General features: G+C 36.4%; 2 protein-coding genes across 4 annotated transcripts in view; one reads left to right on the top strand and one right to left on the bottom strand.

Annotated features, from left to right (window-relative positions):
* UNC13C (unc-13 homolog C) overlaps positions 1-23839 on the top strand; it is a 1717543-nt gene that overhangs the window by 713706 nt on the left and 979998 nt on the right. The gene's annotated exons all lie outside the window — the stretch shown is intronic.
* The window catches only part of WDR72 (WD repeat domain 72), a 218590-nt gene that overhangs the window by 8111 nt on the left and 186640 nt on the right, over positions 1-23839 (bottom strand). For 2 of the 3 annotated variants that reach the window (XM_081513850.1, XM_081513851.1), the window contains exon 19: positions 23534-23605. The exons of the other annotated variant lie outside the window; for it this stretch is intronic. In XM_081513850.1, coding sequence (XP_081369976.1) covers positions 23534-23605 — 72 coding nt within the window. The remainder of the gene's footprint in view (positions 1-23533; positions 23606-23839) is intronic. 3 annotated transcript variants of the gene reach the window in all.

Here is a 23839-nt window from a genome sequence, read left to right as displayed (position 1 = left end):
AGAAAGTAGTAATAAACACCATTAAACATTTCCTTTCATTTCCACAGATATTTCCAGGGACACACTACATAAACACAAATAATAAATTGAAATAAAATGTATCCTCTAAGTATGTATTGGCAGACATGTAATTAGTTGAAAAATCTATAGATGAGACTTTATCTTAGAAGAAAAATAAGTTCATGGCATCAGCTTAAAAGCTACAAAGTAACAACGTGATCCCTTCGAAACAGAAAGCATATTTTTAATGCATAAATCTGAAAGAGTATAGTCAATGAACAGCAACAGCACCAGCTCTGTCCTGGTGCAGTGATTCTTTTTGTCACACAAATCACAGTGAATGAACACTTTTAATGCATTTTGGTTTTCTTTCATCAAATTAAAAATGATGGTTCCAAACACAAATAAAAAATCCCTATAAAAATAAATGTTTAAAGATAGGATAAATACATTGCAAATGATAATAAGAAGTGGTCTTTTGAATGGTAGATCTTCACACAACTACAATGAGATATTTTCTAAGTAGGAATTATGCACAGAAACAAAACCCAAAATAGGAATATAAAATTTCCTATAAACACATTGCAACTACTAGCTCTGTTAGAGAAGCACAGGCTTAAGTTTCCACATTTTTCTACAAGTAACATATTTCCCTATTATATTTGTTCAAGGAATCACTTATCAGGAAAAGTAGATGTGGTCTTCATGAAGACACTCTGAATAATAAAACAAAGCAAGCCTTAAATAATATAAATTATGTCATACTCATCTAAAGCCAAGCAGTATGGACTTCTGTCTATCACAGATTTATTTGGTGAAAATTACCACTGTCTCCTCAGGTCCTGGTAACACACACCAACATATTATTTATAAGCCGTAAATGCAATAGAGGAAATATATATTTATGCCATAATATGTTTATATATATATATATTTAGCATAGAAATTTAATAAGAAATAATCTGTTGGCCCAGGGCAGTGGGCCTGCTGTTTGTAAGCCTCCCTTAGGAGATGAGGAAGCAAATGCAGAGGCTAGAGCCTGTGTTACTTCACACATTCAGTAAGTGATGCCTGAGGGCTAAAGTAGCCTTAGGAGAGTTCACACCTCCCAGACTCCTGTCTTGTCTTCATGGACTGTGCATAGCAGTGGTGCCCATAACCTGAAACCCATATACACACATTTAAAGGAGACCAGTAACATGATTCTGTTCTAAATATTCCTCTCCAGTTTCACCCACCCTCTCAGAATACCAATAATGCCGCTTTGTTGTGTGGAAGGGCAAACACAGAATTATAATTCACTTTTTATTTGGGAATAAAATATGAGAAAAACTATACAAAATTCTGATTTTGGATAAATACACACAACTTTTCATTTTGAGTTCTCTGAATACAAACAAACATGGAAGTAGATACCATGTCTGTTTTATTCACCTGTGTATGCCCTGGGCTATGCAAAGTATTCTTAAGGATTTGTGTGATGAATGAATGGATAAACGAATGAAACAGAGGTACCGTACTGCATGTCCTCTTGACTGAAGAGTATATATGCTTTGAGTTATCTTCAGCTTGATCTGTTCAGCTTCTTGTTTAGGCCCACTTGAGATGAAAGATGCATATTTACAAAGTGGTGGTGTTGGGTTAGTCCATGACTTGGAAGGAGAGCTAAGTAGTATGTATGGCCTAAGTAGTTATTTTGGTGTCATTACTTTTAGTTTTCCTCAGTTTAGATCATACTTACAGTTTACTTTTGAATCCATAGATTTTTTTGAAATGTTTAAGTGGAATAATTAAACGCATCAAAGTTGCAGAATACTATTACATTGGTCAAAATTTTCTGGCCTACTTTCTTGATTTTTTTTTATATTTATATGTCTTGTTAGTTTTCTGAGTTACTTCTGTTGGTATTTATAATAGAGATTTAACCATACAACCAACAGAAAGTGAAGCAGCATCTGTGTTTACTTGGGCAAACATATCATACTTGTCATCCCACACATTATTCTTTCATCTAAAACTTGCATCTATTCATTTATCTAGTCATTCCTCCAAAACTCTCTTCTAGACACAGGGGCCTCAAAGAGCTAAAGAGAGCATGGTATTAGAACAACAAAGTCCATGCCTACTACCAGATTTAGTGGCAATCAAGTAGTCCCAGGATGAACTGACATTCCAGATCTTTCAAGAAAACAGGAAAGTTAGATGTATCAATAGTTTTAGCTGCATGAACTTTATTAAACTCACACTATAAGGTACCTTTGCAGGTATTTTTGTCTTCAGAAAGATTTTGGAGGGTGTTGTTTGTGTGGGGGGAGTAGAGTAGTAGAATAGAGTAGTAGAATAGAGTAGTAGAGTAGAAAGGGTTGCTCATTAGATGTTTGGCTTAACTGCACTTTTGCTTCCAAATTTCAGAGATGGTACAAGATTTGCCTTTTAGTTTTTACTGGGTAGCTTATAGAGTATCCAGTTAAATTTACTGTGGAAGAAATTCTTACATTCTGTCAATTGGAAACAATAGATATTGGAGAGGTTAATTATTGCCATTCCACTTTTTTTTTTTTTTTTGATAGGCCAGTGTTTGCAATTATTCTTTTGGGTGTTTCTTGTGATGTGTGACGTTTCATCATTTAACTCTGACATGATGTGTGGCCTAGGCTTCTCTAATGAATAATTTCAAAAATGATGAAATAAAAAAATATTGATCTAGCGATTATCAGGTACAGGGTAGAGCTCTGTGCTAAATATGTGAGGAGATGAAAAAAATGAGGCATTTCTAATGTGCCCACATACAACTTGTGATATAGTTGAGTTATAATATAAACTAACTAGTAGGAGCATTAGAGACAATATTCCAAGAGTAACATGGTTTTTAAGGGATACAGAGGTAATTCTCCTGCAATAGGGTGTGTTGGGAAGTGAAATTTGAATTAAATCTCATTGAGAAGTAATATGAGTAGCCCAAAAGGAGCTGCTTCTCTGCAAAAGGAAAAGATTGAACTCAAGCCTGGCCAAAGAAATAATTAGCCTGGTGTCACAGATATATTTAACAGAATATTGCTGCCTACTTTTGTGTGTATTTTTAATGAATTCTAATTACATGTTGCTTTGAGCTTTCCCTGAATTGCTGTTGTGGCTAATTCCTCTCACCTGTAGAAGTTAGCTGTAGACAGGTTTTTCCTTGCCGTAGATAGTCGATAATTTGATCTTTACGATGGTGGGCCCATTTATCACAGTAAGTTGTCCTTTCACTATACATATTGACTTTTATTTATCAATACTAAAGTCCATTTGTAGCTCATCACTAAAGTTCTTGGATATTTTCAGTAGTTTTTGAAGATGCATTTTAGAGCTTGGCAGAGAGGTACTTTTGACATCAATATAGTGCAAATGGTTGCTAGGCTCATCCTTAACTTAAAATCAACTGTTTGTTTCCTCTGTAATGCATTCTGAAATAGTCTACATCTGGGGGGTGAGAGGCAAAAAAGATAAACACTCCTTGACAGTTCTACCACTGAAAGATGTAAGGTGTTCATTTGCTCATCACACACCTCAAAATATTGACAACTACAAAGCTGGTGTTCTAAATATCTTTGTAGTACCTTTGGAAGCTAGATAGGGGGGAAAGTCCATGTATTTGGTAAAGATGCCTTTGACTATGGTGTGCTTAATTATTAGTGTTAAAGAAATTCCTAAAGAAATAAATGGTTCAACTGTAGACAATACAAAATAAGTAGTTTTTAAATTACACTTAAGAACATATAATGAAAAAGCACAGAAAATTTTATGACAAGGACTCTATAGAAGAATTTACTGAAACAAATATGGTGACAGGGTCAGCAGTGGTTATGCTCTTTTGAAAAATGAAAGTGTTGGTCGCTCAGTCATATACAACCCTTTTTGACTCCATAGACTGTAACTCCACTGTCCATGGATTCTCCAGGCAAGAATACTGGAGTGGGTAGCCATTTCCTTCTCCAGGGTATCTTCCCAACCCAGAGATTGAACTCAGTTCTCCTGCATTGCAGGCAAATTCTTCACTGTCTGAGCCACTATGGTATGCTCCTTTACCTCTCTCTATTCTCTATTTTGGTTTCAGTTAATGTGTAAAAATTCCTTCCTGCCTTTTCTCATCATTTGCAGAAATGCAAATATTCATTAAAATTTGAAGATGGCTAGGTCAAGGCAACAAACAACTTCAAGAAACATCCTCCCCATTCATAGTGAGAGAATGACCACTGGGAAAAATCTCGATCATCTCCACAAACAGCAGTTGATTCTTGCATGCTGGGCCAGTACTGTAGTATATACAGAGCCTTTGTTAAAAATCCATATCAATCACAGTGTGAATAAAATTTGTAATGCAAATAATGTTTTCAATATGATGACTTATGAGTGATTGAAAAATAAATCCCATCTGGCATATGTAGGGAGTTTGGGGAAGTACTGGAGATAGTGATAGGAAAATCATTAACAAAAAGATATAACAGCTTGAAATGCTGGTCAGCAGAGTAGAATAAACCATTGTAGTAGCAGATAAAACTCAGACAAAAATCTTATTTGCATCTTATTCAAAGGCATACAAATAATGTGCAAGTTGCAGAGGTCAGGAAAGTCTAAAACTCTGCTCAATTAGGAATGAGTAGTGGAAAAGAAGTCAATTACTATCTACCAGCTCAATGTGGTGGCCAAGAATTGATCACTTCCTTTGCTGATAATTTAGATCTCTTCTCAATAATAAGGAATCACTGTGAATAAATTTTAAAAATCTTTCTATAGGTTTAGAAGAAAGAAAAACTACAATAAGTTCAAGTAGAATTAAACACTAGTGCAACCCTGACTGATCACAAGAAAACTGCAATACATTTTAAATTAGAAGGAGGCATAATCAGTGAAAAGACTTTAAGTGATAACACTAAGGTTGGAAAGAAAGAGGATATCATTTGAACAGACCACAAATTCAGTTCACAGAGTGATTCTCTCTGGACAGATGTCTTATCAGAAAAACATACGTAGCATACGTAGCTAAAGAGCTATGTACATATTACCCCTACTTAGAGAGTATCTACTGAGATAAACAAGTGATAGGACCTTCTGATTATATTTAAATAGCAATAGCTACATCCTGCATTAGACTTTAGGCTTACTTTGTGTTCAGTATAGACTGGAGATTGGAAAAAACAGCATATAGGAATGCCTAGAAATAAATAAAATATCTAGTGCTGCTTTATAACTAAGAAGTAACTGTTTTATGGACAAGTTCAGCAAGATGAGTTAAGATTAGACTTATGTGTTTTACTATCTTTCTGCAAGTATAATCTGACACAGAATATTATTTTCTGGGTGATATTTTCTAGTGTGAACTGCTTTAAGCATGAGATATTTTGGGATACATATAATACATAAACACAGAATATCAAATTATTTACTATCTAAGGGAAAAAAATTTTGTCTATAGCCAGTCTCTACAGTGAGGTGTACAACTAGATGTCTAATTTGAGGGAAAATAAATGGGAATGAGAAAGTAGTATTAACTGGATACTTCATCTTTTAAAATAATGTTTATTCCTCTAAGATATAAACGTTTTCCTATTATCCAGGAAGTTTGAGCAATAGGCTGCTTTGGTAAGGCTGATAAATAAGAAAGTACATCTAGCCTAATGCAAGATTCAAGGCAGATACTTGAACTATTTATGAAATTACTGAGTAAAACTGCTAACAAGAATTTCTAAGAATTAAAAAAGCAATAACTAATTTCACCTGTAGTTGAAGGGAAAACTCTTAAGGTCAGGCATTGGATAAAATAAAATTCCTCATTTCTTTATTACCTAAGTATAAGAAATTGGTGATGGACAGGGAAGCCTGGTGTGCTGCAGTCCATGGGGTCACAAAGAGCTGGACATGACTGAGCCACTTAACTGAACTAAAATATATGTTTTAATTGAAACAAAGATGAATACCAATGACTTCCTTACAGAGATGAACTTCTTAGTTCCCCAGGGTGGGGGTGGGGGCCATGTTGTACTGGCTAAAAGCTTAATTAATAGGACCCAGAAAATATGTTTTTCATTCCACTTCTGTCCCTAATAGTATGACCTTGATCTTGTCATTTCACTTCCCTGGACTCTGGTGCTTTCACTAATAAAGTGAGAGAATTGGACTGGACAACTTCTTTGACGTCTTCCTGTCCTGAGACCTGAATATTTTGCCAGTTAAGAATCCAAGACAAACTGACCACTGAGTATATCACTGAACAGAATACCAAGAGTATAAGTGGCTACGAGAGTAATCTTAGAAATAATGAAGGCTTTTGAGGCCCTTTCTGAGTTAAAATTGGTATTTTCCTATAAGTAATTTCATCTGACTGAGGGACAGAGAAAATCAGGGCAACTTCAGAGAGATGCTTGGATGACTGTAATGCCAGGGTGAGGGGGCCCTATTGCAAGATGACCAAGCCAGAACTGAGCCTGTTGGTGGTAGTGGTTTAGTCGCTAAGTCGTGTCCCAACTCTTGCAACCCCATGGACTGTAGCCTGCCAGGTTCCTCTGTCCATGGGATTCTGCAGGCAAGAATACTGGAGTGGGTTGCCATTTCCTTCTCCAAGAACTGAGGCTGCAGTATGGGTATTCCTGAGAACAAACAAGGTGACACCTTGGCATAGAAGCATCCATCAGATGTTTGCCAATGGTGTAAAACAAATCTTTAAAACCAAACTTAAAAAAAATAAGTTATACCTCTCAAACAATTTTGCAAATATGAACTTCAGTACAAGATGAATCATCCTAAACTAAATTAATTGGATCCATGAAATAATTGCAAGAAGCAAAACTGCAGTGGAAAAACCCTGGTCTAGAAGTTAGGTCTGGATGAGGATAGGCTGAAATGGCATTAGACTCCTCTGCAAACTTGCCTTCAGGATCCCAAACATGAACAGGTTCTCAATAATTGTTTGAATGGATACGGTTATAGAGATATGGTGTTCCTATGGAATAGTCTTCTCCTCCTGTCAAATCTCTTATAGGGAGAATCAATAGAACCCAATTTTTTTTATTCCTTTTTTATGTAAAACTGAAGCCCATGAAGTGATTTGTCTTAGTCAAGCCTAGCATGAAATCCAACTCTAATCAAATTATTTAAACTCTCAGCTGAAACAGACTGTAGAGACATTTGGATGTAGGATGAGGAAAGTATGAAAAAGGAAATGTTTAATTTGAGAAATAGAAAAGGAAAGAACCAGGAAAAATGCAAACTTCTTTCCTATTTCTGTTGCATTTCCTCACCCTCTAAGGCAGTTCTCAGAGTTACCTATGAGAAGTTTGCCTGGAGTTCTTTATGTGTCCTTTAGAGTACCTTTTCCTTGGCAAGGAGTGTTCCAGGGAGGAAAGTGGTGAGTAAATGAGTAAGCACTTTTTTCTTTTCTATCATCAAATCAAAATAATTTCTACAGCTTTGGTCCCTGGTCAATATTGAGTAAATTCAGAGTGGAAATAATCCAGGGAAATATTACTTATTATTATTTTTGTATTTATCTATGATTTGGTAAAGATAATTTCTTAATGCAGGAAATAAACTGGTCAAATCAGCAAGCTCAATTTCAACTTTATACATTAAACCATAGAGATAATTATTTAAGACAAAGGGACTCAGAAACATTTTATTTGAAAGGACACCTTCATCAGTGAAAGGATGTACAGGTGATGGAATAGCTCTAAGAAAGTCTAGAAATTAACTCTTACATTATTCATGCAGTTTAGATTTTGTAAAAGTCATTTGACTTTTCTCATAAGGACAAAACTCTGTTCATTTTTACTGTTCAGAAATTTTACTGTTCAGAATTTCAAGAAATTGAAAGCAGGAATAGATTCCAAAGAAGAAAACAAATGGATTCCCTCCCATATATTGATAAATTGAAGAACAGTCAGTAAAGGGAGAATTCTAAAAGGAATTTGTAGTATACGTTCCAGCTTGCATTTGAAAATTTAGAAGAAGGTCAGGAAAACAAGAGTCCCTTCAATCAAAAGAGCCTCATGCTAGCATTTGAAACTAGAGATAAACATGATTTATATATGAACTTAAGGATTCACAGCAAAGGGCAATTTAAACCAGAACAAAGTCTACAATTATCCATAAGGAAAAATACCAAAATATTTTCCTCTAGAATCAGTGGGAGAAGAAACTGTCAAATGGCACTACCACTGGAGTTTGTAAGAGCAGCAACCTTTCCATAGTCTGAGCCTGAAAAGACTCCATCAGCATTGAGAAAACGATCGGCAGGCAGTCTCAAATTCCCAGCTGATAGCTGTCTCTGTCTCAAGGGAAAATGCTTGTCTCAGATGGTTAGTCAAGTGTCAGAGCTCTTTCATCTCTTAGGTAGGAAATGGAAAATAAGGAAATCAAATTATCTAGACTATGCCTTCATTTTCTGATTCTTTGTCAACATTAAGAAGGATGCAAGGAAAAAAAGGTCTGAGTTACCATATTTTGTATCATTAAGCTTGGGTACTCTGAATGTGATTTATTTTTATTTGAATGACATCAAAATGGCATGTTAGTGTATGTACTAGAGAATTTATTGAAATTGAATTGAAGTCATGTATGGATGATAATAATGTGCTTTACCACTGTATTATAATATAATCAGTAGCAACCATTACTCTCCTCACACATCTACTCACACCAGACGTAGAAAATGTAGGCGATCCACTGGCACTGACTGCCTCTTATGTCAGGCATGTAAAGTGGAGCCATGCATTTAAAAATATTAATTTTGCTGAGGGATAAATAATGGAAAGTTGCCTTTTCAAATCCTCAGGCTATGTCACTGCATAACACTCAGTATTTGTACTAGTATCTCTAAAAGATGGTTATAATACAATAGAATACAAATACAACCTTGGTAAGTAGTAGAGAGTCTCATTTTGATACTAGACAAGCTATTGCCATCTATAAGTAAAGGATAAAGGAAACACACCTAAAAGAAGCAAAGTTTTAAATAGCAAACATGCAGTGGATAAAGGGAAATCAGCAAATATAATCTAATGAGACTTTTGGAAAACTAGGTTTGATATAAAAGAGATGTTAAAATTACAGGACTAAGAAATAGGAAACAAAAGCTTAGAGACAAGCAGATATTTCTAGATAAGAAAGTATAAACAAGTGTCCTGATTGGTGTAAAACACTTCTTTTAATAAGTTGTTACAAATTATTTGGAAGAATATGTGGTAAAACCTCCAGAACTACAGGTGAAACTAAAGGTTCCTGAATTGTAAAATGTTAGGTTGATTAGATTAATTATAGATAACAATGGTAAGGCCGAATCAGTGGTAATACATGCTATATACACATTTCAGAATAAAATTCTGGAAAATATTCAGAATAAAATCATGATCCAAAATATATGTAACAAGAACATGACTGAGCTATCATATGTTATGACTAAGGACTTTGTTGTAGTTATTTGGTTGCTCAGTTGCTCAGTCATGTCCAACTCTTTAGGACCCTCCATCCATGGGATTTCCCAGGCAAGAATACTGGAGTGGGTTGCCATTTCCTCCTCCAGGGGATCTTCCCGACCCAGGGATCAAATCTGTGTCTTCTGCATTGGCAGGTGGATTCTTTGCCACTGAGCCACCAGGGAAACCCCTAAGGACATTAGGTCAAATAAAAATGTAAACAAATAGCTAACAAAAGCCTGGCATTTTAGGAAGGGGGTGATCAACATGATAAACTAACCACAAGAAAACCAACTAGCAAACCCAGGGGACTTCTGCACCTGGAACCCTGCATGTATCTCCAGTGACTACAGCCGATACAGGACACAGTGGAATTTAAGAGGCCAACCACAGGTCCAGGAGCAAGTTGAGGGCAGGAGAATTTATATACTATCAAAATATCTCAAGAATAAATTAGGAAGACTGAGACTCCAGGAGAGAAGGGAGTGACAGAGGATGAGATGTTTCGATGTCATCACCAACTCAAGGAACATGAGTTTGAGCAAACTCTGGGAGATAGTGAAGGATAGGGAAGCCTGGCATGCTGCAGTCCATGGGGATCTAAAAGAATCAGACATGACTTAGCAACTGAACAACAACAACAAAGACTCCAGCAAGGAAGTAAATCTGAAGAAGAAAGTGACCAATATTTGTAAAATTGCCAAGAAACTCTATATATCTACCACCACTGTTACTCACCTCTAGTTCCTCCAACTCTTCAAGAAGCTTATACTCCCACCCTACTCTCCATCACGCCTGTATTTTTATAGCCTGATAAGAAGTGTCTCTCCCTGCAGTAATTCTTTAAACTGAAACAAGTCATGTCCCTACAGCCATGGTCTGGTCATGTAGCTTCTATGTAAAAACTCTGTAATCACCTCTATTCAGTCAGCAGTGGGAAATTCTGGAGCCATGGATTGCAAGGCCTTTTTGGACACAGTCTAATTCATGTTTAGAGGCTTCTCACTAGATTCTGCCCCCACCTTAGACTCTGATATTATATACTACAGCTGGACAGGGCTCATTGTCTCCTGGATGTGCCATTTATTTTCTACATTGGTGCTTTGTTTAGGTTGCCACCTTGAGATATCCTCTCTCACACCAATCTCTAGTTCTCTGCTTGCCCCAAACTCCCCCTTATCAAAAACTCAGCTCAAATTCCATTTCTCATTTAGTCTTCAACAACCTAAAATTAACATCAGTTTTTCTCCCCTCTTATGTGTTTCCTAGCATTTTATTGGCCTGTGTTAATTCTTCTTATCCCATTCTTTGGTTCTCTCCTCTGACTACCTTACTGGTCTACACTGATAGGGAACCCAGCTATTGCAGACACATCCTGATATTTTGAGGCTGATGCCGTCAGGGCAGCTTTGCTTCTCCACAACAGAGCCTCTGGTGCTGCAATCAGAAGGCTGGGCTAGAAGAATCATAGGGCCGACCTAGCGTGTCCACTTTTGTAATTCTTAGCTTAACTCAGGCTATTGGAAATTTATAATTAGTATGCTTCCCAGGTGGCTCTAGTGGTAAAGAACCCACCTGCCAATGCAGGAGGCATAAAGAGATGTAAGTTCAATCCCTAGGTCAGGAAGATCCCCTGGAAAAGGGAATGGCAACCCACTCCAGGTATTCCTTCCTGGAGAATCACATGGGCAGAGGAGCCTGGCAGGTTACACTCCATAGGGTCGCAAAGAATCGGACATGACTGAAGCAACTTAGCACACATGCACATGCTTGCTTCACAAACATGATGAGTCTAATGATCATGGGACAGCTTACTTATGGACAGCAATGGCTAAGAAGTCTACTTTCTCAGCAGTGATGAGGTTATGTAGACAATGGTGGGCTATGTTAAGCAAGATCTTTAGGCCATAGCATCATTTATACAGCATTCACTTCCATTCCCTTCAAGGAACTTCATAAAATAAGAATCATACATTGCAAAATACAATACCTACCCGACAACAGAAAATGCACTGATTTCCACTTTCTTTTCCTTACCCTCATAAATCATAAAGTTAAATTTCCCCTAGGGACTTCATTTCTCTGAACTCAATGTACAGGCATAAAACAAATTTTGTTCTCACAGGACATCCCATTTTTGTTTCATTAGTTCAAGGAAAGGGTCACTCAATTTTTAAAGCATTTGGTTTGATCTTTGCTATGATTCATGCCATCTAACATCCACAGACACACTCTATATACTGAAATGTTTCTTATATATAAAATGTGTCTCCACGGACACCATTATAGTGGTACCTTCACATAAAATACGCAAAAACTGCCTTTCAAGCACGTAAGTTCAGAAAAGGTGATCAGAAATAGAAAATAAACTTATTATTGAATAGTTAAACAATTATTATTTTGCCCAAGTTCCTATTCCAAGATAGATTTTTTTTTTCTTTTTTACAAACTGCTTTCCTAGAGATGGGGGTTGAAATACTCTTAAAAATTTCCCCCAAATGTGAGATCTAAAATTATTCTCATTCTATTTTCTACATTTTTATTCCATGTTTAGCCATCTCATTGACATTTCATTCTACAGAGAGGGAGGTGATAAAAATTTTTATTAATGTAATAAAGGGAAAAAGAAATAAAGATGATTTGTCATAATTTAACTAGATAAAATGAATTCTTGTGATCTTAATGTAAGAACAGACTATGATCTCTAAAGAAATACTGAATTATGGAAACATGATTTTTACATAATAGAACCATTTACACTTACCATTTAATCACATTACATAATTCTTACTGTTCTATTGGTTCACATGCTTTTTCATCTCTAAATTATTTCCATGGAATGTTCAAGTATTTTAAATGGCTTTCTCATTCTATTGCTATTGAGGGGCTTCCCCTACCTCCCCTGATGGCCAAAATTTGATTTTCCACACTGGGTATCTACAGGGAACCACAGTCATCAGGCTTTGCCTAGAATTTCCCCTTCTTCATGAATTAAAGATCACACAGATTTATTCTTGAAAAAACAAAAAGGGAGAGGGAGATTTGTATTAAACACATAGCCAAATGATGGTTATTACTTTGTTTTAAAACCCTAAAGATTTTAGGAGGCTCAGACCAACCATAGCATGGTTGGATGAAAATGGCAGCTTAAGCAAGGAGGAAGCGGTTCTTTCCAGAGCATTTCTCTCATATTTCCGACAGGAAAGGAGTTGTCCAACTTGGAGATATTCAGTACAGCCAGAGTAGGGAGCTGAACAAAAATACTTTACAAGTCCTTTTCATTGACAAATCTAAAACACAGATCAAACTGACCTTCTTCCAAGAATAAACAGTCCCCCAATGTCCCCATATCCTGTGGAACAGAGTCTTAGAGATTCCAACCTCCTTATGGCAGAAGACCCTGGACTGCAGTCAGCCAGCTAGTTATCCATGGAAGTGGCTCAAGGCTGACACTCAGATTGACTGGTTCACACTAATTTACTTCACACAGATTCCATTTATCTCTTAGAAGATCCCCTGGCAGCAGCTTATAATGGCATATCCTAGGATGCCTGCCTGCATGCGTTTTTAAAGCGGCAGCGCTTGATGAATCTGAGTCCAGAAAACAGTTCACAGATTGAGGAGTAGGTGCAATCAGAAAACATCAAGAGGCACAGCTGGGACTTGGTAGTTTGCTTGACTGGTCTGAGCAGCTGAGCATTAACTGTATCTGCTTTTCTGCTGGCTGTTCACTGCCACTGGGACTCATCAGAGAGCCACTCCCTCTTTCCTTTACAACTCATCCTCCAAAGGAAAAGAGAAAAGAAAGTGCATCACCATCCAAGTAGCCTGTGTAGCTGTAGGGAAAGCCAATTTGACCATTTAACCTTTACTCTTTAAATACTCTGATATTGCTGATCTAGGTAAAACTACAGTTGATAGTTCTAAGGTTAAAGATGCTGGATATTTGGACCAGGAAAAATTCAGCTAGAGAAAAAAAGTAAAAGAGTCTCTAAATTATTTTAGTTACTTCCAACAATGAGGTCCAAAGATCTGGCTGAGATGTTATGCTTGTGAAACCAGTTAGTTCCCATCTTGATGCTTGCTCTCCCATATCTACTATAGAACTTGGGGAAAGACATAAAAGGGCTTGATATTTGTCAAATTAATAAATGACTGGATAAATGTATGAATGAACAAGTCAATATTCTCTATTATATGTATTTATGTGTATTTTTTTACAAGCAGAATGTAAAGTGACTAATGGTATGGGTTATCTCATCAGAATTCAGACTCTGCCATTTTTCTTTTAATGAATCAAAACAAAGGGTTTTTTAAAAGCATATATATAACTATATCTATGTGTGTATATATAATTCAATATAATTCAAGGTTTTTATGTTTGTTTTACATCAGCAGCATTTACATCAACTGCATATTGAGACTTCTAATGATAACATGGTCAATACCCAAAGGCAGAGGGAAATGAGAAGATCTTTTAATGGCAGGCAAGCCAACAACATTAAACAATAACAATTCAGTGACAAATCTACCAAAGCAGTGACAAAGCATATTTAGTACTTAGAAGGTTAAACACTGGGCTGCAGTAGCTGGTTGATGAAAAAACAAGTAGGATTAAGGCTTTTGCATGAGCCTTGACATGATCATGTTGTCCGCCTGCTGCCTTAAGCTTTGAAAAACAGCTGGGATCATCTTCTTATAAGCTCCAATTCAAAGATGTTTAAGCAGCCCCCAATCCAATTAAACAGAGGTAAATAGAAGGAAGAATTTTATAGAACACCATTATCACATTTTTTCTTAATGAAAAACAGCATAATTGTGGTTTACACAGCTCCTTAATCTCACATTAAACTAACAGATTGCTGACTTACACAGAGCATGGCAGTCCCAGCTTTCTATATTGCTGTGCTTAATTTTAGGTCATTATCCTTTATTATGTGACTTGTAATCCTTAAAGCCCATGATTGTGTCTGGGTATTTGGCAAGGATTGTACTTGGCAATACAGGGATTCTACTTCTAAGAGTGATGATTTAATTGAAAAATATAGTATGATTAGATGTCGACAGAATTACATATATTGCTTTTCTTTTGTAATTGGCTAGTTTCTTATAAGTGTTCTTCAACGTTGTTTAAGAACACTGTTTAGTATTAGGACTTTGCTTAAAAAATGAAAAAGCTTTCACAAGTGAAATACAAGTAGTTTATTATTATAGGAATTTATCCATATGCTATTAAAGTAGACAATTTAAATAAAATCCTGGCTCATCCATAAACTGGGTAACTGTAGTCAAGTTACTTAATCTTTCTGTGTCTCAGTTTCCTCATCTACAAAATAGTAATAATAGTAATAATGATTAATAGTGATAATTCTACCAAATGCATGGGATTGTTGTTACAATTAAATGAGCTAAATCTTGCAGTGTAGACTATAGACAAATGGCTAGAAAGCAAAAGGTAAATAAATCCAGTTTTATTATATATGTCCTTGCCTAGAACTGTGTATAAATGGCAATAAGATGCTTAGCCTTCAATTCAAGGTACTTTATTTTACTATCTATATGGGCTTCCCTGGTGGCTCAGATTTTAAAGAATCTACCTGCAATGCAGGAGAACCAGATTCTATCCCTGGATAGGGAGATCCCCTGGAGAAGGGAATGGGTACCCACTCCAGTATTCTTACCTGGAGAATCCCAAAGACAAAGGAGCCTGTCAGGCTATGGGGTTGCAAAGAGTTGGGCATGACTGAGCGACTAACACACATACATATCTAGTAACACCTAAGATTTCTAGGTCTAATAAAAGAAATATTTTTAACAGTTATATAATCTTGCACTTCACTTAAAATTTCAGAACTCTAGAAGACAATATTAGTGGCCCATCTAAAAATATAGTGTAAGTGAACACTTGGGTTTGGTATCCACTTGATGTTATCTATAACCAAATAAAACTCCACACAAAGTCACCTGTGACTCTAAGGAAAGAAGTAAAATTGGTTTCTCATAACTCAGGGAAACCATTCACAGATCTTTCAGTATTACTTACCCATAATCCTTGATTGCCAGGTTTCTTACTGGTTCCCATTTATATATGTTTTAAGAAAATGCTAGTATTGAAATTAAAAGTCTAATCTAGCTCAGTTCCATCTAAGGCAAAAGCATTACTGGAGGATGGTCACTTGACGGAATACAAAACTAAAACATAAAAACAGTGACTTACTTGCTACTGATCCTCCTCTTTTCTCTCATTTCTAGGATGGATAGCACCATAGAATACCATATCAAATAATAACAATAAAACAACTCTTTCCCTTGAAAATTAGGTTAAACCATTAAAAAGAGCATGCCCCTATCCATCTTAATCACAAGAGAATTTAGTAAAGTAGTATGAAAGTTGCTCAGTTGTGTCCTACTCTTTGTGACACCATGGACTATATAGTCCTTGGAACTCTCCAGGCCAGAACACTGGAGAGGGTAGCCGTTCCCTTCTCTAGGAGATCTTCCCAACCCAGGGATTGAACTCAGGTCTCCCACAATGCAGGTGGATTCTTTACCAGCTGAGCCACAGATGCATATATAAATTATTTTAAAATATACAAATAAAAACCACTTAGAAGATATAATTAAAAAGAAAGTTTTATTTACAATAATTTTTTTTAAAAAAGAAATCTTCAAAATTTATATGGGTGAAAACTCTAAAGCACTCTTAAAAGATACAAAGGTAGATTTGGACAAACAGCAAGATGTATTTTATTCTTATAAGGGAAAAGTTTAAATAATCAAATTATTTAATTCTCTGAATCTAGTCCTATCACATAATGGTATTTTTAAAAAATTATGGATATTAAGTCATAGAGATTCCTTTTTAGAGGGAGAACATGGCCTTAGATCTGAACTTAGGAGTTAATATTCAGTATAGCCTCAGCCTCTTGAGGATTATAATAGTCATCATATGAGGAACTAAACAATTTTATATATATATATATATATACAGCTTTTAAACATAAAATGGAAACAGAAGGGGTATTTTCATTAAAATGTCTACAAATGATTTCTGCTAGAATGGAGTTACATGAATAGTTCATGCTCTAATATTGCAGAATAATTGAAGCATTACTATTATCATACTATTCATTCCATATAGAATGAGTGCTGACTGAGTGCCAAGTCCTGTAGGAGGTGTTGGGTACATAGTGGTGATCAGTCTCTGTATTTCAGTGGTAATCTCTGTACTCAGGTTTCAGTGGTCTAAGCACTAAACATTAATCATTTCCTAGGATACTAACTATAGGGTAAAGGGACAGGCTGGAAACCCAGACCCAGAGCAGACAGAACAAAGAATGTCCAAAATTTCTTTGCAGCAAGAACTGCATTAGTCTCTATTGAATTCTGCTCCTGGAATGAATGGATTTAACCCACTTCTTCTGCCTGTGCCTCACTCAGCTTATAGTTCTGAGACTCAGAAGATTAATTGATTGGTTGAGTTAATGGCACTTGCCCACCTCTTGGCCACTCTGTGGGAATGATAGAGGAATTGATCTAGTGGTAGGTGCTCCAGGCATGCCTATGGCATCTGAAATGGGAAGACAAATAAATTTATTGTCTTTGCAGAAATGCACAAAAGAAAATGGGGTCCTTTCATAGCAGCAATGAATGTTGGACCACAAAAAAAGACAATGACACTGATTTCACAAGGTTGATATGGTAAACTGTATGACTTTTTTTTTGTAATTGACCATTTGGATTTGTCTGCTATATGAATCTATACTGAATCTGAGGCCACCTTACCCAGTGAAAACTGACAAGTATAAAATTGATCACAGGGTATTCATCAATGTCTTGATGAATGTCTTGCTTTCTCTTTTTGGTGACTAACTCTCCTCAAAATCACTTTGCTTGAAGTCAGCTGAAAATCTGCACATGGTCCAGATACACATCAGGAATTCTAAGCCTGGTGTGTGATGGAAACTAAGCACACTGCACCGTAGAGCTCAAGTCCTCACATAAGGCTTTCTCTCTTTATCCCATGGGAAGAAGGTGGCATTGGCCATTTCTCTTCTATTTGGGAAGGCTAACATAAGAGAAATACCTTACCAAAGGACATTTGGAAGAAAGCTCAGGAATATGGTGGTGGTTTAGTTGCAAGAGTTGGATGTGACTTAGAAGAGAAATAGCCAGTGCCACCTTCTTCCCACGGGATAAGCAGAGAAAGCCTTATGTGAGGACTTGAGCTCTACGGTACAGTGTGCTTAGTTTCCATCACACACCAGGCTTAGAATTCCTGATGTGCATCTGGACCATGTGCAGATTTTCAGCTGACTTCAAAGAAAGTGATTTTGAGGAGAGAGAGTCACCAAAAAGAGAAAGCAAGACATTAATCTTTGACAAGCTCCATTTACTAATTTATAAAGGCATTTGTGTGTTCATCTTCTTACTACCAACACAGGGAAGGTTCAGAATGACAGGCAAGAAACTCTAAAAAGAATCTGGGGACACTTAGGGAAGAAAGAGAACCAACAGCTGTGCCTTGAGTATACAGAACACACACATCTAGGTACAAGCAGTTTATGTGGAAGTTAGGTATTGGCAATATTATTTTTAGGAATTTTATTTCACTTAACATTTTATTTACTCAATATATTACTCACTGAACAGTTTATGCATTTGTGGGATCTTAGTCAATCAGATACTATTCAAGCTTCTGGGAGGAGAAAACAGTAAAAAGATAGGCATGGTTGATGTCCTCATAGATCTATAGTTTAACAGGGAAGAGAGTGAACAAGGAATTACCACTGCACGTGATAAACATCATGTTGGGTGATTACAGAATGCTTTCAGAAAATGTGGCAAGGGGAATGGCAAGATCGTTTTGTTTCTTGATGGAACTAGAATGCAGCAGATAGATTCTGCTGAAAAATTAGGATGTCAAAAATTAAGTCAATTCTCAGAAAGTTTGTTTTTGCCATATATGTATAGTTGTTGCTTAGTTGCTGTGTCCAACTCTTTGCGACCCCATGAACTGTAGCCTGCCAGGCTCCTCTGTCCATGGAATTTCCCCAGCAAGAATACTGAAGTGGGTTGCCATTTCCTTCTTATTTGAAGAGATTTTTTAAAAATATGGAGGACACAGACTGAAAAAGAAAGGAGAGGTCATTTTTGACAAGAGCACATTCCTGGTGATGTGTAAAGCTGAGAATCTTACTAGCAGACATACGATAGCTATATAAACATAAAAAGGATAATTACTAATTACATGTGAAAGTAATTACTAATTACACATGAAAATAAGTGATCTGAAAGAAAATCACAGGTTGCTATGAGAATGGATAATGAAGTAAACATAAAGAAGGTTGGAGGCCAGAGAAAAACTGTTTAAGGAGGCAAACTATAAAGTAAGATCTGAATAAGTGTAGAATTTAGGTGAAGAGTGGGTGATGGAAAACAGTACAGGTTGAATGAGAACTTGCAGAAGTTTTTGAAAGTCCTGAGGCAGGAAGTAGCTTGGCCCAGTCTGGGGACTGACAGAAGTCCAGCATGCTTGAAACACAGAAAATGGGAAAGTAACTGGCAAGGACTGAAACTGGAGAGACAGAGGGATCAAACCATAAGCCTAATAGAACTCATTAAGGATTTTGTGTCATATTCTAAATGCAATGAGAAGACATCAAAATAATTTATGCAGGGAGTGGTAGGATTAGATTTACCTTTTTGAAAGATCATTCTGATTGCTGTGTTAGAAAAATAGCTTAGAAGGGAGATCAGATCAAAACCACTCTCCCTCTTCCTCTTTCCAGCATCTTCTCTAGGGTAAGTAAGTGCATTTAAGCAACTATGTACAGAGTACAGAGACAAATATAGGCAGAAAGTCCTATTCTCCCTTCCAAGGGTAAAACTGGACATAAATTTACCATAAATTTTGTTTCTCTGTACAAATGCACAATTATGATGCTATATACAAATCAAACTAAAAAATCAGAATCCCATTTATGAATCATAGACTTATCATATAAAAACCATTACTTTAAGATTCAAACAGTAGATATCTGGTCAAAGAAAGGAAAGCAGAGGTGGCGACTCCCTTGAAGAGGATTCTGCTAATGAAAGGCACCAGTGAATGGAGTGGTAAAAAAATAGATATAGGATTTTAATTCAGATATGGAAGAAGACAGACTAGAAACACACACACAGACACACACACACATACAGTCTGCTAGGCAGGAAGCTTCTGACCTGTCAGTTGCTCTCCATTTACTGTCACAGTCCTGTGAGGTCAGGGTGAGGAAGGGAGGAAGTGAAGTGACCTCTTGGCCATCTGCTGCTGAGTATATTGAGAGAAAGGACAGAGTGTGGTTGCTTGGAATGCCCCATAAGTGTCACCTGACATTTTTCGACTATCCCCAAATGAATTGTTCTACATCTATCTCTATGTTTGTGTGTATGCACACTATTATGTGTAAATACACAAAGACAGAGTCATAGCAAGTAGTTTCATAGTGATACCAAAGTTAGACTTGTAACTTTATCTGTATAGTATATTACATGAGCCCTCACTGGGCTCATGAATGCCACATATTCTCCACTATTTGTTTACTAGCTTGTCAGCGTTATTCATCATACACTGTGTCACAAAGCACATGGTCACATCTCATATGTCTGCTCCAAGGGCAGCACCAATGTGACCTTTGACTTTTTGTTTTACAAAATATAAAATCACTCTTTAGGAACATTGTCTATCTGCACAACTAAACAATCTATTAAAGGAGTCTCCGTTTTCTGCAAAATTGCTTGCTAAATGTTTATATTTAATTTTATAGTATAGAACTAGATGTTCAAATATTTTCATATCTATTCTCTGAGTGGGTTTTAAGCTGCTTCTCTTTCCTGTGCATTATGAGACATATAAAGTAATGAACTGGTTTAGAAAACTCTTCTTGTTGGATGATAAAGAACCAGTGCAATATAAAATGCTCCCAAACATCCTCTGAGTTGGAAGACATGCTCCACATATGTCTGCCACTTATTTCTCTTCCTGAAACAAATGTTAACCAGTAAAAATCTAATGACATTTGATTTCGCCCTCTTTTTTTTTTGAAAATATATAGTATGATTACTCAAACTCAGGGAGAGTCAGCATGGTGCATACTACTGTCTGTGGAGTACAGGAGTGCCACAGGAAGTGGTGGAATTCCAAATGCAGAATGAGAGGTTCAAATCACAGCCAGGAAAATGACTACAACCACTGTCAACAGTCAATATCATTTAAATCTCTAGATATCTTATACAGAAAATAAAAATAGAAACTAATGACTTCATTTTGAGGATATTTCCACAGCCAGTGATTCAGAATATTATATTTTCAGATAGGTGAAGAGAATATCATAATCCCATAGAAGGGAGAAATAATTTTATTATCTGGCAGGATAGTGGCTTCATCATTAAAAAATTCAACCAACTAGAATACAACATCCTTTGACCCAGTAGATAAAAGGTCAGAAAGCAAATTTTGAATAATAAATGAGACCTGTTGACCTCATGACCCAAATCTGGCAGGGTCAGTGTTTCCCCTTTCACCAGATGCTGATGGCAGACAGACACACACAGACAGCTCAGCTAATGAGCTACCTCAGCCCAGGCTGTAGGTGCTGCAGTATTTTCATGTTATGTAGCATGAGGGAGAGAATAGGTTTTTAAAGCTGTTGTGTTATGGAAAGAGATATGTATAGAAATATTTCTGTTGTCTTTCTTGGTTTTTATGGCTTCTATGTAGGTGTAAAATTTAGTAGAAACCTAAGCAGTGGCCAATTCTTTTCTCCTAATTCTGATTTTCTTTATTATTTTAGTACAAGAAAAAAATAAAAGTTGCTTTTGCTATATTTATTTGTATTATCAGTAAGGTGATTTCAAAAGAAGTTTCTGAATATAGGAGTGAGCCTACTCGTCTCTAAAGATGTAACTTTTGTCCTTCATTTTACTGCAAATAGTCCTCATTTTTGGATAAAGAATTGAGATGTACACAGGATTAAGCTATATAGATATTTCTGATATAGTAATTAGTTAAAATGTTTAAGCTTACTTGAATGATATAGTGATCTAATCTAGAAATTTTAAAGTTTCAACAAAAGTAAATACAGAAATATGGCTTTAAACTAAACTATCTGTCCTATGACTTTAATGTTTAAATTGTTTCAGCACTGCTTTTGGGAAAAATCAGTTCTTATAAACTCAGCTTGGTAAATGCTTGCATTATTCTAATAAATATCCTTTAATATGTACTTGTTTTGACCTATTTAGGAACATTCATAGTGCATTTAATTTGTGTTTACTTCATATTCTTTTAAATAAAAAATGTCAAGGGTCTGGTCAAGTTCCAGTTTAGCTAATTACATTTCTCTTACTAGCTCCCCTTTCAGCTTTCAACTGAAAATGATATTCTTCTTCACTCTTCATATTAAACTCTTGCCAATTTGTGAATTGCAGAAGGGCCACTTAGTAAAATAACATTATCTCCCCTCACAGTAACATAACACTGGTGGGTAGGAAGTGTTTAAGCCATTTTTTGTTATTTACTATAAATTATGGGGAAATAAATTATTATTGGAGGATTTGAAGAAGACCTTACTACAAATTAATCACAATTCCCAATATGTGCTGAAAATTAAAAGGCAAAATGGTAGCCAAAGCTAGTTATTATTCAATTGATAGCAAACTTATTCAACTTGATTCAACTGAATAAATACATATTGAACACTTCTGGTATGCAAGGTCTTCACAGGCATCCTTGTTATGTGAAAATATTTTCTCGTGCATATTGAACTTTTCTACAAAGTTGCAAATTTTCTAAAGTAAAAGCACATGATCTTGACTTATGGTGAGGACATATTCTAATTAATAATATGAAACACTGCTTCTACATAGGCATATACCAGCTGGATTGTTATACAGGAAGGAAAGGAAATGAGTTGACAGGCTTGAGAAGAATAAAATGACACCTGGTGAGTATTGGGAAGCACTTCTTTGTCTCAGTAAAGCACTTCACATTTCTTTTCATTTTAGCCTCACTACACCCCATGTGAAATATTTGCAGTTGTGTGCTGATAAATGGTTAACAATCTGCTTTAAAAACAAACAAACAAAACCCTAACTTGAACCATTTGCTCATTTTCATAGTGTGATACTCCTAAGGTACCAAGTGATGTCACTAATCATGGAATCAACAAGAGATGTACACAGTTGACTCTCATGACCTGGTGGTAGCTCTTTCTATCATACCACCGGATATAGGGCACATATTAGCATTTTTGTTTGGGAGTTCAGAAAACTGATGTGAAAATACTAAGGGATTGATTTGAGATGAAGATGTAAAAAATAGCAGGGTTAATCTAGATGACTTTTACTACCAAGTCCTGAGATTTTCTCCTTTTTTCATACTGTGAAGCCAATTATGACAGAAAAGAAAAATGCCAGAAAAGTAAGGAAACTGCATATTGACACAGAGGTCTCAGTGCGGACAGAGGGGAAAGCAATGTGTGACAGAAAGATACAGACACAGAGGAGAGAACAGTAGAGAGAGCTGGGGAAAGAAGGGAAAGGTCGGTGGGGGCGGGGCAGCAACAGAAAAAATAGGTATCTGAGGTTATACACCAAAGGAAGCATTAGGGGTAAGGGTACGGGGGGGGGAAGGAGGCAAATGGTCCAATCCACCTACTCAAAAACAAAGCAAAGGTTAACAAGGTGATAATTAAATTTGTTTTCATCTGGCAAAATTGTAAAACAAATCTGGTCCAAAATGGCTTCGTTAGTAGATTTTGAACTACTAAACAGAGCTTAGTAGTTTCTTTTCACTGGTGAAAGTGAAGAAAATTCCATGTTAAATGTCAAGAGCAGGGGTGAGGAACCTCTGGCCATAGACTTAATTTTACCTGGGCAATGGTGGTGGTTTAGTCACTAAGTCATGTCCGACTCTTGCAACCCCATGGACTATAGCCCACCAGGCTCCTCTGTCCATGGGATTTCCCAGGCAAGAATACTGGAGTGGGTTGCCATTTCCTTCTCCAGGGGATCTTCCTGACGCAGGGGGTCTTCCCTACCTTCCCTTCCCTTGCAAACCCATGTCTCCAGCACTGCAGGTGTATTCTTTACCACTGAGCCACGAGGGATTCCTATTGGGGCAATAAAGCAGATTAAAGATAATATCCTGATTTATTCCTGTAATTAATAAAAGGCAAAATATAGTTGGAGGTTTTAGTTCCAGTACATTAAAATATCACAAGTAGGGGCTATGATTCTGTCACATTTTCATCACTGTCTTTTTGGGTGTGTATTTGTTTTTCCGTTTTTGGCTCATTCACTACTTTACACTTTTATTCTTCCTCTAATTCATACTTCACACTAAA

The sequence above is a fragment of the Giraffa tippelskirchi genome, chromosome 7, assembly GCF_054371585.1.
Source record: "Giraffa tippelskirchi isolate mGirTip1 chromosome 7, T2T-mGirTip1v1.2.pri, whole genome shotgun sequence".
In the NCBI taxonomy this organism is placed as follows: domain Eukaryota; kingdom Metazoa; phylum Chordata; class Mammalia; order Artiodactyla; family Giraffidae; genus Giraffa; species Giraffa tippelskirchi.
The sequence above is the reverse complement of the archived record's forward strand: the minus strand, read 5'-3'. Positions and strand labels throughout refer to the sequence as shown.